We start from the raw sequence: 15835 nt of genomic DNA, 5'->3' as shown, positions 1-15835 counted from the left end.
TCCTCTTCCACAGACCGGCAAGGTTCCCGAGCCCTCTGGCAGGCAGGACCTTTGGCTGGAGGTGGATGTGCAGGGCAGGGTCTCTGAGGGGAGACCTCGGACTGTGGACTTACGGGTCGACGCTTCTCTGTGTTGGGGCCTCCTGTGTCTGGTAGGATGTTGAACAGCATCTGGGGCTTCCACCCACTGAAGCCAGGAACAGCCCCTAGCTGTGACAACCCAAAATGCCTCCAGACCTGGCCTCATGCCCCTCGTGGGGGGACAGAACAGCCTGGTGAGGGCAGGGCCCCCCGAGCAGGAGTGGCACCTGTTCCTGCTCAGACCACAGACAGCTGAGCTGGCGGTGCGCAAGACTCCCTGCACCCACCAAAGCCACAGGACACAGGCACCATTTGCATCTTACTCTCTTAAGTCAGGTTTCTGGAGATGGCTGTCACAACACTGGAATTCAGCCTATCTACAGCACAGGAGAACGAGGAAGCTGATGTCTTGGGCTGAGAGGGGCAGGTGTTACAGGGTGGGTCTTACAAATCCCACCATGCAGGGCTTCTGAGGGGGACTTCGGGGACCAGCAGGGAGGTGAGACTCAGGCACTAACCCGCAGAGGGCATGGCCCTGGATGCGCAGAGGTGACAGCAGCCTCCAAGTGTCCCCTGGGCCCCAGGCATGAGGGGTAGAAGCTTCTGGGGCTCCTGCATCTTTCCTGCCTGTCCCCTGGTGAAGGAAAATCACCTCCAATGGGAAGAGCTGGAGCCAGACTCCCTCTCCCTGCAAGGGTGTCGCCATCCTGCCCGTGAGGTCCCTGGGCCCAGGGCACCTCCCGGGACACCCGAGTGGTGATGCATCACCCTCAGTCCTGGGGCTTAGGACCTCTGGGTGCCCCCGCAGCTCTGTCCTGGAGTCACTTCACAGTCACCGCAAATGGGCACCACACCCCGCTTTCCAACGCCCCAAATTTCCACACCCAAGCAGCTCCTTGTCCCTGCCAGTCAATGCCCGGTGATGACAACTGTACTTTTACAAACACTACACATCTTCTAATGCTTTCATGTTAAAAGCAGGAGTGGATTCACTTAAAGGCCCAGGTAGGGACTTTTTTCGTAGAAAACCAATTTCTTGTGACAAGTACTAGAACCTCATTGTAACCATGAGCCCTCACTCCTCATTTTGTTGTAGTCTGGGTCTGAGAAGTGCAGGCCTCACACAGCTGTCAGTTTCAAGTGACCAGGGCTGTAACAGGTCCTGGCTGACCCCAGGAATGTCAGGGACTCTGGGAAGGAAGGAGGAGGGGCGTTTGCCCATAGCCCCGGGGTAGACACGTGTCCCCAGGGCCAGGCCAGGCCATCTACTCCATCTCCCTGGGGCAAGTGCACCCTGGGTCACCTGGTAGTGTCCTTTCCAGCCCTCCTGGAGACAGTCAGCAGCTGATTCATTCCAGGCACTAGCACGGTGCTGGGGCATGTCAGGACCCAGGGCCACACCCCTCAGCAGTGGGCTACCCTGTCTCCTGCGCCCTTGGGACTGTTGAGCTCCGAGGAGCCTGGTGCTGGGGTCGGAGGTCTTCATCAGGACCCTGGGGACCCTCATGGTTGAGTGGGGTGGGGCTGCTGAGGGCAGCGGAGGATGGGGGAGCCACCCCTCACTTTGGGGATCACTGCTGTGGTGACAAGGGGGACCGTGGTCACCAGGTGATGCCCCCTCAACTTCTGCTCAGGACTCTGGGGATCGTGTTGCCAGGCCTGCACCTACTGGACATGGGCATCTCCAGCCCTGCTGGGCTGTGCCCAGGGCTGTGTCTTTCTCACTGCAGAGCCAAGAGCCCTGGCAGCCTCTACAGCTGGCCAAACACGGCCCTGGCACAGCCTTTCTTCTGGCAAACTCCACCAGCGCCTCTTCCAAAGGCGGCTCAGCTTTTCACCAGAACAGCCGAGGGCCACTGTTCCTCCCGGGGAATGTGGCAGAGGACAACGAAGCCCAGTGGGGCCTTCCAGGGGCTCCTTGGTGTGGACGGCTGCCTACACTTGTGGACACGCACATGTGTGGGTCCTGTGGCCTCCGGGCAGGAGGTAGGTTGGGAGCATCCAGGGCAGAAGAGCTCCTGGGACCGTGCCTCCTGCAAACAGCCTCGCGCGACCCCAGCAGCACAGAGGCCGTCCTGGAAGAGTGGACACCCAGAGTCTTCTTCTGAAGCCAACCACCCTTCAGTCTCAGGGCCCCGCATCCCATGGGAAGACCCACAGTAGGTCTGGGGTACTGGGAAGAGCCTGGCGTTGAATCTCGCATGCTCCGGGTGGAAAGAGCCCATCACCAGTCCCTTCCTGTGAGTGACTGGCAGTGACAGTGGGGATTTGCCTTTGGTGTGGATGACGATTTTGAAAGGGCCTCATTCCAGGATCACAGACAACGCCAGCAGTTTCTCCCTGGGATCCAGCAGTGGTCCTTCTGGGGGTGGCCCCAAGTGCTCCCCTGCAGTCTGGGAGGCACCTGTGCGAGTCCATTCTCAAGCTGCCACCTGGCCTCTCATGGTGGCGTCTCACGGAAGCCCTGTCCACGCTCTGGGCGGTGAGCTCCGGTCAAACATGGCCTTGGAAGGGAAGTGAAGAGAGAGGAACATGAAGCACCCCTTTCCATTCTGCAGGCAGACGTCGGTTTTCTCAGGACTCAGCTTGGTGGAAACAAAGGGTTTAGAGCTTCGGAAACAGCCACCTGCACAAGGCACTTCGACTGGCTCTGGTAGGAACAGGCTGGCCGTGTTTTCAGCAAGCTGTGTTCCTGTGTCATCTGGACGGGCTGACCTGGCCTTGGAAGTGAGTTTTTGCAGTCAGCCATCCGCTCGCCGGGGTCCACAAGTGACACCACAGCGTGGTGGCTGTGCACACCCTGAGCCCACTGTCCCCAGGGAACCCCTGCTCATGGATGGCAAACAGGGCTCAGAGGGGATCCTGGTCCATGGCGGGGAGCCCAGCTGGCCTGCCTGCGAAGCCAAACGCCCCTTGCAGTCAGAGGCACCTGCCAGGTAGGTGACTGTGTGTGGACATTTTTCCCAAATTGGACAGGAATCCACATCTGTGTTGCTCCTGGGACTGAGGGGCACACCTCCACCGGGAGACAGGGAGCCGCCCGAGAGCTGCAGGAGTGGCTGCTGCAGAGAGAAGCCGGCAGTGCCTGGACCTGCTCCGGACATCCTGGTAGGGGTGGGCGCAAGTGCCTGGACCCCCTCTGAACACCCCGTGGGGGCTGGGTACTAGTGCCTGGACCTGCTCTGAACATCCCGTGGGGGTGGGCGCCAGTGCCTGGACCTGCTCTGAACATCCCGTGGGGGTGGGCGCCAGTGCCTGGACCTGCTCTGAACATCCCGTAGGGGTGGGCGCCAGTGCCTGGACCTGCTCTGGACACCCCGGTGGGGGCTGGGCGCCAGTGCCTGGACCTGCTCTGAACATCCCGTGGGGGTGGGCGCCAGTGCCTGGACCTGCTCTGAACATCCCGTAGGGGTGGGCGCCAGTGCCTGGACCTGCTCTGAACATCCCATGGGGGTGGGCGCCAGTGCCTGGACCTGCTCTGGACACGCCGGTGGGGGTTGGGCGCCGGGGAACACAGGGGTCCAGCACTCGTCTCTCTGCTTCTGTGTGTGTTGGGAAAATCCCATTGCAGTGTGAGAAAGTGCACACCAGGATGCCATCCCATGCCAAGGGGAGGCTGCAGGAAATGCCGTGCGTGCCATCGAGGGCTTCACTGCGTCTCCGGGAGCAACAGTTGTTCAAGGCAAGGGACTTTTGCCTTTTGAAAGTTTTTTGACAATCTGAAAGACAGCTGCCAGCCAAGCCTCCCTCAGGCACCCCAGAACCTGCTGCTTCCCATGGCAAACTCACCAGCGAGCTCTGGCTCCGGCCTCACAGCCCAGACACCTGGGGGACAAACGAAAATGGTCAGGGCAGCAGCGGTGGGGGTGTCCCTAAAGCTCCTGGTGCTCCTGAGCTCTCAGTAGCCCCCTAAACGCCCTGCTTGGAAGTCTCCCCGAGGCTCCCAACTCCAGGCGGGGAAAGCACTCATAGAGGAGGGGCTCCCCAGGCCGCACGGCTTTTGAGGACGATCCTCTTAAAGGAGTAAGGGCCTGGGAAGCACTTAAAATGCTTTGACCTGGCTCTGGGGCACCTCTGTGGCCTGGCCAGCCAGCAGTGGCATCACGGCCATGGAAGATGTTTCTGGGATGACTGAGATTGGCCACAAATGGGAGAGCCAGGGGCAGCCCACAGGAGCTGCCCCTACTCTGTGGCCACTGTGCCTGCACCCCACTGACTGCCACCCTTGGGGGGTCTGGATGAGTCCCCCCGTCCCCGTCATCAGGACCATCACTGCAGCCAACGTTTGGGGCTTCCTGTGCTACTGCGTTCTGCTGCTGTGTCTTACGTGGCTGAAACACAGACCTCCGGGCTCTGTCGCGGAGCTGGTTGGAGTCACAGACCCACAGCGCGGGTGTGCTTGAGGCAGCCTCAGCAGCTTCCCCGGAAATGGCCACCGCCCGGCCTCTACATGCAGAAGCCGCCCTCCCCGCCCAACCTGCAGGGCAGACTCCACAGCGCCCTTCGGGCTTGGCAGCGTCAGGAACGTCAGAGATGCTGGGTTTCAAAACCACTTCGTGGGAGAGCTCGGGTTGCTAAGGCTCATGAGTGCTGATGCTACCACAACAGTTTCAAGCTAAATCAGTATCAGTGTGGGAAGTTAAAGCAGGCAAACGTTCACACCAACAGAACAAACATTAACATCCACAATATGGGGCTGTCTCTACCCACCTGCATAGCTGCGGCGGAGCCATCGGTCCCTGCACACCCAGCCTATGGCCACCGCCACGGCCACAAGCAGGCACAGGACAGCCAGGACGCTCCACGTGACCTCGGTCTTCTCGCGGGTACTGACTGGATTCTCTGTGATCTTGTCTCTCTCTCCGATGTTGTTTCCTATAAGAAAGAGGTAAATAACCCGACTTAAAGGATCTTAGAGGAAAGGGGTCTTTTTTTTCATCCTTGAGTAGAAAGTATTGCAGGGAAGTATTTATTCCAGAGAACTTTCCTGACATTATTTTGAGGTTTTAAAAACACCAGGCTGATGAGAGGAGGGTTTTCTCCTGCAGAGGGGCTTCATTTCCTGCAGGGATCTTGTTCCTCCCGTCCTACGTGGGAGAGGCGATAACCCCAACCACAGCCAGGGGACCACAGGGCTGGGTGTGACGGGAAGCACAGGTTCTTACTGGATTTTTAAAAATCAAGGTGAGGCCAGGCACAGTGGCTCACGCCTTGTAATCCCAGCACTTTGGGAGACCAAGGCAGGCGGATCACCTGAGGTCAGGAGTTTGAGACACGCCTGGCCAACATGGAAAAACCCCATCTCTACTAAAAATACAAAATTAGACAGGCATGGTGGCGCATGCCTGTAGTCCCAGCTACTCTGGAGGCTGAGGCAGGGGAATCGCTTGAACCCGGGAGGTGGAGGTTGCCATGAGCCAAGATCGGGCCACTGCACTCTAGCCTGGGCGATAAGAGCGAAACTCCATCTCAAAAAAAAAAAAAAGAAAGAAAGAAAAAATCAAGGTGAAAGTCATATAACATAAAATTAACCATTTCATTTTATTTATCTAGGTTTTGAGACAGGATCTTGCTCTGTTGCCCAGGCTGAAGTGCAGTGGTGTGATCATAAGTCACTGCAGCCTCAACCTCCTGGGCTCAGTCAGTCCTCCCACCTCGGCCTCCCAAGTAGCTAGGACTACAGGCATGCACCACCAGGCCTGGCTAATTTTTTTTTTTTTTTTTTTTTTTTCTGTAGAGGTGAGTTCTCACTATATTGCCCTGGTTGGTCTCAGGGCTCAAGTGATCCTCTTGCCTCAGTCTCCTAAGTAGCTGTAACTACAGGTGTGCACCACCGTGCCCAGCCAAAATGAGCCACTTTAGGCTTTTTTTTTTAGACAGAGTCTTGCTCTGTCGCCCAGTCTGAAGTGCAGTGGCGCGGTCTTGGCCCACTGCAGCCTCTGCCTCCCAGGTTCCAGCGATTTTCCTGTCTCAGCCCCCCGGGTAGCTGGGATTACAGGCACACGCCACCACATCTGGCTAATTTTTGTATTTTTATTAGAGACAGGGTTTCGCCATGCTGTCTAGGCTGGTCTCAAACTCCTGACCTCAGATGGTCCACCCACCTCAGCCTCCCAAAGTGCTGGGATTAAGTGTGAGCTACCGCGCCCGGCCCAAAATGAACCATTTTAAAGTGAACAATTCAGGGGGCCAGTCCAGGCCGGGCGTGGTGGCTCAAGCCTGTAATCCCGGCACTTTGGGAGGCCGAGACGGGCGGATCATGAGGTCAGGAGATCAAGACCATCCTGGCTAACACGGTGAAACCCCGTCTCTACTAAAAAATACAAAAAAAACTAGCCGGGCGAGGTGGCGGGCGCCTGTAGTCCCAGCTACTCGGGAGGCTGAGGCAGGAGAATGGCGTGAACCCGGGAGGCGGAGCTTGCAGTGAGCTGAGATCCGGCCACTGCACTCCAGCCCGGGCAACAGAGCAAGATTCCGTCTCAAAAACAAAAACAAAAACAGGGTGCCAGTGCAATCGTAACCGCTACCTAATTCCAGAACCTGTAACCCTCGAAAGGAAACCGTGTCCATGAGCAGTCACTCCTGCCTCTTTCCCGTCCTCTGCTATCCTTCTGGGCAGTTCATCGGCGAGAATGTCCATTTCACGGACACGTGAGCCCCTGTGCCAGCAGCAAGAAGGACCAGATCCAAATGAGGGGGTCCCGGAACAGCCGGGGCCTCTAATTTTCCTCTTAAATTTTTTTTTTCATTTAGTGCTTTATAGCACTCCCTTAAAATTTCACTTTTAAAACTCTAGTTTGGGTGTGGGGGCTCACACCTGTAATCCCAGCACTTTGAGAGGCTTAGGCAGGAGCCTCGCTCGTGTCCAGCAGTTTGAATCCAGCCTGGGCAACAGAGTGAGGCCCCATCGCTACAAATAATCCAACATCAGCCAGGCGCGGTGGCCCGTGCCTGTAGTCCCAGATACCCAGGAGGCTGAGGCAGGAGAATTGCTGTCCTCCTGCCCCTGGAAGCCTCTAGTTTGCTTTCTGTCTCGGTGGCTCACCCTATTCTGGACACTTTGCATAAACAGAGTCCCACAGGCTTGTCCTCAGGTGTCTGGCTCTGTCACTCGCATAATGGCCTTGAGGTTCTCCACGCCGCAGGACAGCTGCTTCCTTCCTTTTTCAGGCTAATTCTCCCCTGCATGCACGGATCACTTTTGGTGCATGGGTCCACCCACGAGGGACACTTGGGTGGTTCCTGCCTTCTGGCTGCCATGAACATTCACGGACAAGCATTTGTTTGAGTCCTTGTTTTGCATCCTCTTAGCGATAACCCTAGGAGAGAACTGCTGGGTCCTACAGTGTTTCCATGCTTAGCTTTTCGAGGAACTGCCACACCGTTCCCTACGGCAGCTGTACCCTTCTGCTCTTCCACCGTGATGCACAAAGGCACCAATGCCTCTGGTCTCTATGTGCAATGACTTTGCCCCTCCGAGAGCCATCCGCACTGGCCAACAAGCAGCAGCATCCCCCGGGAGCGTGTTCTGAATGCCTGGCACGTCTCCAAACACACCTGGAGAAACCACCTGGACGGTGCTCAACCTTGAACCTCCGAAGCTTTTAGACACTGTCCTGATGCCAGGTGCCAGCCCAGAGCTTCAGGTCCAATGTGTCTGGGCATGGGGGTTTTCATAGGCTGCCCAGATGACCCCACTGTGTAGCCAGGGTTGAGACGACGGCCCTGGGAGAACCTTCTGCTGCCACCTGGGCTGTTCTGCGGGGAGTGTGCTGGCTGGAAGGCAGCGATCAGAGGCCACTTTGGGAGCAGCCCCTCATCCTGCTGCACGCAGCTCACAGACTCTGAATGTTGAATCACAAGGGCTGAGCCCTGATTTCAAGGAGAACGTCCGGCTCTGCGGGATCCTGGCGGCCAGGCTGGGCTTCGAGGGTGTGCACCTGTGCAGGCTTCTGGGGTTGAGTTCAGAAAGGCCGGCAGGAGGTGCAATGCTTGTGGTCACTGTCTGGAATTCTTAATGCTTCCAAAACAAGAAGCCCTGCATTCTTGCTCTGTGCGGGACCACACGGTGAGTCCTGCTGGCAGCCGCTTTCCTGTAGCCAGCAGGACCCCAGGACCCCTCCTCGATCATCTCCTGCCTCCACCTTCTGCCTCTCATCCTGACACAGGAGATGGGGACACAAATGGGGAGGTCCTGTGGCCTCTAGGAAGGAGTCCCCGCAGAGGAACCCCTTCCAGAGGGCACCCTTTCCCCAGGGAGGGGCTGGGCCAGCAGTCATGCCCAGTGGGATTCCCGTGTGGGGGGGCTTCAGTCTTCTCAGGGGACACATGCCCAAGAGGCAGGGAGCTTGAGGGGGGCTGCACAGGTGTGGGCTTCCGTCCTGGGCTGTGGCTGCCTAGTCCTGCGGCTTCTGAAGTGTTCCCCAGCCTCAGAGTTCAGCCCTCATCTGTAAAGTAGGTTTAACAAAACTGACTCCAGGTGAAGAAAATGGAGCAATGTGCTCCGGGCACGGCGCCCATTCCTGTTCCCGGAGACCGCGGCGGTTCTCACTGTGTGGCGTGTGCCTCCTGCCTCCTCTCCCTTCCAACCACCTTTCGGGTGCTGAGCCAGGTCGAAGGGACGTTTCGTCTCCTGCCTCAGAGGCTCTCCGAAGCCAGCCCTGGCCCCACTGTCTTGGGCTGGGCTCGGCTCAGCACGCAGGCACCGGGACCTTACCTGTTTGGCTGCCGACCGTCAGGTTCTGCCGCAGAAGCACGTTCTCTATGCAGCAGCCGATGTTCAAGCTGGGGGTCCGCGCGATCCTCAGCACACTGACCACGTCGTACAAGCCCCGCGTGTTCAAGAAGACAGTGTCATTCTGCAGAGCCTGGTCCAGCAGGCTGTTGTCCGTCTTGTTGATCCAGTACACGTTGGGCCTGGGGTAGCCGTTTATGGATGTACACGTGAAGGTGAGCTCGTCCTGGGAGGGGTTGTGGGGGGTGCTGACCACAGGCACGCTGAAGTTTGCTGCAGGGGAGGGAAACAGGTCGTGAGAAATGCCAGGCCCTGCTGGTCAAGAAACAGAGGGTACACAGTGCCAAGGCTGGGTCAGAGGGTAGGCGGCCCATTGTGCCCCAACATGGATGACAGGCCAGGACCAGGGCTGTGGTCTGAGCAGCAGGCTCGGCCCAGTCCTGCCCAAGAGTCATCCCCCAAGCCAGTCCCAGTAGCCAGGGACCGCTGAGCCTGGCAGGCAGTGACTGGCACCCACAGACCCCCCACTCCATGGCCGCTGGCTGTGCCGGGACCCCCTCATTTGCATCTGGTCTTTCTTGCTGCTGACACAAGGGCTCGCAGTCCATCTGAAATGGACACGGCTGTTCTCCCCGATGAACTGCCCAGAGCTCCTTGGTTGCCTCTAATTTTTCTCTTAAATTTCGTTCTCATTTAGTGCTTTATAGCACTCCCTTCAAATTTCACTTTTAAAACTCTAGTTTGGGCGTGGTGGCTCATGTTTGTAATCCCAGCACTTTAGGAGGGTGAGGCAGGAGGATCACTTGTGTCCAGGAATTTGAGACCAGCCTGGGCAACATAGTGAGACCCCATTTCTACAAATAATCGAAAATTAGCCAGGCGAGGTAGCATGTGCCTGTAGTCTCAGATATTCAGGAGGCTGAGGCAGGAGAATTGCTTGAGCTCAGGAAGTCAAGGCTGCAGCATGATTGTGCTACTGCACTCCAGCCTGGGCAACAGTGAGACCCTGTCTCAGAAAACAAACTAACTGGCCAGGCGCGGTGGTTCAGGTCTGTAATCCCAGCACTGTGGGAGGCCAAGGCGGGCAGATCACGAGGCCAGGAGTTTGAGACCAGCTTGGCCAACATGGTGAAACCCTGTCTCTACTAAAAATACAAAAATTAGCTGGGTGTGGTGGCGGCGCCTGTAGTCCCAGCTACTCAGGAGGCTGTGGAGGAGAATTGCTTGAACCCAGGAGGCGGAGGTTGCGGTGAGCCAAGATCGCGCCACTGCACTCCAGCCTGGGTGACAGAGCGAGACTCCGTCTCTAAATGAATAAATAAATAAATAAAAACAAAAACTAACTCAAAAGAGGCAAAGACAGCCAGGGTAGGAGCTCTTCCGGGAAACCAAGCAGCCGCAGGTCACGCACTAAGGATTTTTCAGCTGTTTAGCTTCCCTCGAAGTTAGACAGAAGCCTGATAACACAGAGGAGAATTTTCTTCACTGGAAGAAACAGTGAATGAGCCAGGGAGGGAGTTTCATGAATACTTTTCCACGATGCAAGGCTGGGATGGACCCAGCTCTCTCCGCCTCGATGGTCCTACCTGCCACATGCAGTGTGACCACAACGCTCAGCACCTCCTGGAATCCCAGGGATTGGCTCAATACCAGGCAGTGAAACTTCTGCTCATCCTGGGGGGTGACGTTGAACAAGCGCAGGGAGAAGTCGCCCCGCTGCATGCCGGCCGGTGACATCAGGGCCCGGTTCCGGTAGTGGCTGTCCACGTTGTCCAAGGAGCTGTTCTGCGGGATGTGGTAAGTCACCACGGTTTTCGACTCGCTGGTTTGCCAGTATACATAAACGTCATTTAAATCAAAACGGCTTCCTTCGGGGCACGCGCAGCTGAGCTCCACGTCGCTGCCCACCATCGCTCTGACTTCCTTCTCCTGAGTATCTGCAATGACCCAACAGGTGTAAAATCTGTTTTTTGAGGCTGATGCCCAGGCCATGAAGCTACTCTATGGGGCAGGCTTTGGGTTTCAAGCCTCAAACACCAACTGTGGCTCAGAATTTATTAACAAGGCACATGTAGGAATGCAGTCAAACTTGAAAAATGCGGACATTTCATGGTGAGGTCCATGTCAGCCTTTGGCTTTGATGACACACTCCCGTTATGTAAGGAGCTGCCTTGGGGAGCAGCGGCTGGATGCGGCCCGGCCGCTCAGTGTTATTTGTGTTACTCAGCACAATTTTTACTACTTCTTGGGAGTCTATAATTAATGTAAAATAAAAAGCTCTTTAAAAATCAGGCATTTAAGGGAAAACAATTTCTCAGCAATTACATTATCATGCTGCTCATTCTTGCATCAGGAAAGGTCTCATAAATGTAACAGACACAGGGTGGCTTTACTGTTTGTGCAACCGCGTAAATGCCTGTGGGAAAATCTTTTTTTTTGAGACGGAATTTTGCTCTTGTTGCCCAGGCTGGAGTGCAATGGCACGATTTTGGCTCACTTCAACCCCCGACTCTGGGGTTCAAGCGATTCTCCTGCCTCACCCTCCCAAGTAGCTGGGATTACAGGTGCCCGCCACCACGCCCAGCTAATTTTTTGTATTTTTAGTAGAGATGGGGCTTCACTACGTTGGCCAGGCTGGTCTCGAACTGCTGACCTCAGGCAATCCACCTGCCTCGGCCTCCCAAGGTGCTGGGATTATAGGAATGAGCCACTGCGCCCAGCACCTGCAGGGAAATCTGTGTGTGTCCCCTGCCCCCAAAGCCCTCTGGGCTGGAAGGCCCGGCAAGGTTTCGGGTTTGTGCTGCGGTGCCTTGTCCCTATTCCTGGCTCTTCCAGAGGCTGGTGGCCCTTAGGGCTCAGCAGGGCTGCTGCCTGGGACACGGAGACCAGGGGACCCAGGAAGCTCTGGCTCAGAGGAACTGCATTCTGCCCGCAACAAACACAAAATCAAAAAATAACTCCGGAGTTTGCAGAAGTGTTTCTCTTTAAGGAAACGCTTCTATCCTGTGCAGCAACCTAGGTTTAGGGCCCACCTTTCTCCAAAGGGCCACTTGAGAAACAAGAAGGAGCCTGGTGAGGCTGCTCCCAGCGCCCTGTAGCCGGCAGTCCACACAGTCGGACAGCCTATCTCTGAGCTGGGCGTTCACACCCATGGCAAAGCACCCCCTGAACTTACCGGCTCGAAGGCTGCTGAAGAGCAGGAGGAGCAGTCCAGGACTGGAAAAAACAACCAGAAAGGCAGGTGAGGCGGGGCCGCTGGTGAGTTACCTACATCTTCCAAACAGGAGCAAGCTGGTTCCCACGGGCAGGAGGCGGTTACGCCCATCACAGAAATGTGAAGGCAGAGCCAGGAGCCTGCCTGCCTCTGCTCTCCATGGGAATTCAGGGTCCGGGGCCAGGACCACCACCCCTCGGCTGAAGGCAGAGCCAGGAGCCTGCCTGCCTCTGCGCTCCATGGGAATTCAGGGTCCAGGGCCGGGACCACCACCCCACGGCTGAAGGCAGAGCCAGGAGCCTGCCTGCCTCTGCGCTCCATGGGAATTCAGGGTCCAGGGCCAGGATCACCATCCCCCTGCCCAGCACAGCAAGTCTGAGGGGCTGGCAGCTTCTCGCCACTCTCTAGTTCTTGTGGTAACAAATCCCCGGAAACACAGTGATGCCGGCGTGAGGATGAAGGGGAGCGAGGGACGCCACCGAGACTGGTCTAACCTTCCTGGGGACAGATGCCAAGAAATTATAGGAAATCAGAGAGAGAGAGAAAAAAAAAGGCTTTCAGGGCACATATAGCAGGAGCGTCACTTAAAATGCTGTGGAGACTAAGAACATCGGGCATGCCTGTGACAGGGTCAGGTGAGTGACGGGACAGCCCTGTGGGGAACGCGGATCATTTTGAAACCAAACCTGAGCTCCTCCTGTTTCAGATCCTGCTGCGGCTGGTGCCCCTGCCTTGGGCAGCAAATTCCCCTCAAGACTCCAATGCTCCTGGCCATCTTGGGTCTGGGAGCCTTTGCACCGTGCACACCATAGGCTCACCACCTCCACCTGCCAGCCCCCAGGATGCCTTCCCCAGGTGGAGGCCCTTAGTGGTTGGGTTCACTTTGGTAGCCTGCTTACCCCAGCCCCCAAAACCATCAGTTTCTGTGGCCAGTTCCCCACAAAGTGGGAGTCCCCGGAGCAGGGATATCTCCTTCTCTGATGTCCCTGCACCTCCAAGTCTGGGAGACGCTCATGCCTCTTCTCTGTGGCCTCTGCCTGGGAAATCTTGGGGGCTTTGTAAGCCAAAGGCTGGTCTTGTGGGAACCTCCCAGTGGGCTGTCCCTGAGCCCTGGAGCCACAGAAACCCCTGCCCCACCCACGATGACCGTCATCTGAGTCCGCATGGAGGTGTGCCTGTGCCAAGTGAGCACACATGCACCAAAGCCAGCCGCAGGTCACCAGGGGCTCTTGAAGCCTGCAGGCGGCCCTTCCTCTCTCTCCCACTCCTCCTGTGGGGGCCACCATTCTGGCTTGCAAGATGGCTGTGATGGCCTCCAGCAAGCCCCCTGAATCCACCTGGACCTCCCTGCCTCCAACCTCAGCCCCTTCAGTCACCTCCCCAGAGCCACCATCTAAACAACAGCTGTGAGAAACCCTCTGTGCCCCCATTTGTCTCCCACAGGGCCTAGGTTCATCACCTGCGCACAAGGCCCATCCTGTCTATGGAGGCCTCCTCAGGACACCTGGGGGCTTCCTGGGCCGGGGTGTGCCTGCTCCAGGCTCCTTCTGGCTTGTCCCCTCCCTGGGTGCCGCCTACCCAGCGGCCTCTGTGTCCTCTCCTTGGACCCTCAGCACCCCTGCATCTAACCTACCCCCCACCCCGAGTTTTCATCAAGACCCAGCACAGACAGGGTAGCCTACTTGAAGGTGTGGGTGGCGGAGGGCTAAGACATTTGGGAGGGTTATGACATTCCGGGGCTTTTAAATTCTTTATCTCTAGGGCAGGATCATAACTGCATACATTTCTAACGGTGAGGGGTACTGGGGAGTGTGACACCAGCGTGGCCAGGCTCTGGGCTGTACGGGAGGCATCCCTGAGGTCAAGGGCCTCACAGGTTCACCCAGGGGAGCACGGGCTGCAGACCCTACAACGTGGGTTGCCAAGAGCATATTTTCGCAAAAATTCAGGAGGAAGCTGTCACTCCTGGTTCAGGCAGCCCTGCTTTCCTCAGTGCAGATCGGCTGCCGGGCTGCGGGGAATCCCACGTGTGTGGGGGAGGGCGTGTCGCCAGACCGTGGGTACCCGCAGGCCTTGGAGAGAGCTCGGCCGGTCACCTCCCTCCTTCTCCCTTCTAAGAAATCAGCGGTGCCAGGGAGTGGAAGGGGCAGCGCCCGTACCCAGGCGTGCAGGATGCGCCCGCCTTCCCTCCCTCGTTTCAGCGTTCGCGGTCCCCCTTCCCTGGCAGGGACCCCGCCCCCAAGACCGCCCCCGCACGGCTGCGCGTCCTCCAGTGGATGCCGGTGCCCGGCCCCGCCGCCCGCTGCCGTCCACGCCCCGCCGGCAGCCCCGGCGCCTCCGCCGCCCGCTCCTCGGACCCGCACTGCCCGCCCGGCGCCTCCAGGCGAGCCCCGCAGGCCCCGCGTCCGAGCCCAGCTGGGGACGCGCGGGCCGAGCCACCCCGCCCCTGACCGCGGTGCCTCCGCTCCTTCCCCGGCCCACCTGCCCAGCCGCATGGTGCGGGCGGAGACCTCTGGCCGCGGAGACCTCGGGGCGCAGAGAACTTGGGCCGCGGGAGACCTCGGAGAGGAGCAACCTCGGGGCGCGGGAGATCGGCTTTAACTGCGCTCCCGCCGCGCCCGAGACTCTGAGCGCCCAGCGCGCGGCGGGCGGGAGGCAGCCGTGTCCCCGCCCCGTCCCCGCCCCGCCCCCGGCCTGGTTCCTCTGGCGATCGAGACCGCCCCGGGACGCAGGAGGAGGGGCGCGGCGGCGCCGGAAAGTTCAGCTCTGCCCAGGCGAGTGTGCCCGTGGGCCGGAGGAGGGACAGAGGCAGGTCGGCCTGTCTGCCTGGACGAGGACCTGGGCGCCGTAGGTGCCCCGGGAAGCGCAGGGTTGCGGGGTACCCGGGAGGAAGGTGGCCAGGGGTGCTGCGGGGGCCGGTGGCGGGGAGGGGACCGTGGGAGGCAAGGGCCGTTCCCCGCGCGGTGCAGAATGCGCGGGTCCTGCGGCCCTCCCGAAGGAGGAGTCTGGGGACCCAGGCCCCCACGCTGGGAGAGCGCCGGGCCCCTGGCCTGCTCCGCTCGGATGATCTCCAGGACTTAGGCGAGTGAGCTCAGCGACTGCTGAGGAATGAATGATTGAAGGAATGAATGCATGAATGGAAGGAGGGAGGGAAAGTGGGCGGGCTCTACCCTCTCGGCCAGCCCTAGCCCTCCCTGACCTGGCCTAGCTCCCCTAGCCTTCGAGGGGTCTGAAGGGCGCTGGCGCAGCCTATTTGCCTAATACTGGCTCTGAGGAGTCCCCGCCGAGAAACCGATGCAGCCTTGTGGCCCAGGGCTGGTCAGCCTTGGCAGTGGCGTCTGACCTAGAGTCGGGGGCAGCTGGTCTGGGAAAGGCTGCGCCACGCAACCGAGGGTTGGACCCAGGGCCTCTGCTCCCTTCCCACCGCGCCCAGCCCACCCCGCCCTCCCTCCCTGATCCCCGCAAGCCAGGTGGGGCCCAGAGGGGACGTCACTCCCTTTCTGCAGAGGCAGCCCCGGAAGGGCCTGGATGAGGCTGCTGGACAGGGCAGCGGGGCACCCTCCTCCCGGAGCCCACGCTTCTGGTCTGAGGCTCGGATCCCCACTGCCTCCTGCGCGCGGAGGAGGCGAGAAGCGCCCGGAGACGGGGGCCACAGACGGCACCCCGCAGGCTGCCATTCCTTCAACCAAGATGTAGAGAACGCCGTGGACAAAAGCTTAAAAAAAATTCTGAAACCTCTGCCCGTGGAAGTCAACATTTTTGCGGAGCAGAGAGCCCAGGCACAAAATAAGAAGGCGGAAGAGACGG

The 15835-nt window shown here is 58.6% G+C and overlaps 1 protein-coding gene and 1 long non-coding RNA gene across 8 annotated transcripts; one reads left to right on the top strand and one right to left on the bottom strand.

Annotated features, from left to right (window-relative positions):
• Positions 1–391: 391 nt before the first annotated feature.
• ICOSLG (inducible T cell costimulator ligand) lies at positions 392–15394 on the bottom strand. 7 transcript variants are annotated; one of them, XR_013414815.1, is made up of 7 exons: positions 14510–15393; positions 11990–12030; positions 10401–10751; positions 8797–9087; positions 4791–4955; positions 3512–3905; positions 392–3469 (listed from the first exon to the last, which is right to left on the bottom strand). XR_013414815.1 is itself a non-coding variant. In XM_015132784.3 (7 exons), exons 1-7 carry the CDS (start codon positions 14521–14523, stop codon positions 2574–2576), a joined length of 909 nt encoding a protein of 302 aa, XP_014988270.2. In that variant the 5' UTR covers positions 14524–15394; the 3' UTR covers positions 392–2573. The 7 variants fall into 7 exon arrangements, 5 of the variants coding, with proteins under 5 accessions (XP_014988270.2, XP_028701120.1, XP_077851780.1 ...); XM_015132784.3 differs by having other exon boundaries at positions 392–2584; positions 3870–3905; positions 14510–15394; XM_028845287.2 differs by having other exon boundaries at positions 392–2800; positions 3870–3905.
• Positions 14752–15767, top strand: LOC106997223 (uncharacterized). Its single transcript, XR_001443362.3, has 2 exons — positions 14752–14875; positions 15535–15767. It is a non-coding gene; the product is annotated as an uncharacterized LOC106997223 (long non-coding RNA).
• The last annotated feature ends 68 nt before the right edge of the window (positions 15768–15835 follow it).

Source organism: Macaca mulatta, chromosome 3, assembly GCF_049350105.2.
Source record: "Macaca mulatta isolate MMU2019108-1 chromosome 3, T2T-MMU8v2.0, whole genome shotgun sequence".
Lineage (NCBI taxonomy): Eukaryota > Metazoa > Chordata > Mammalia > Primates > Cercopithecidae > Macaca > Macaca mulatta.
The sequence above is the reverse complement of the archived record's forward strand: the minus strand, read 5'-3'. Positions and strand labels throughout refer to the sequence as shown.

What these genes read in the sequence shown, in the direction of transcription:
- ICOSLG (XM_028845287.2), bottom strand. An exon ending in GGTCACACTGCATGTGGCAG is followed by an intron (nt 9,088 to 10,400) that starts GTAGGACCATCG and finishes CCTCCCCTGCAG; the next exon opens with CAAACTTCAGCGTGCCTGTG. An exon ending in GCCGGAGCCAGAGCTCGCTG is followed by an intron (nt 2,801 to 3,869) that starts GTGAGTTTGCCA and finishes CTCACTTCCAAG; the next exon opens with GCCAGGTCAGCCCGTCCAGA.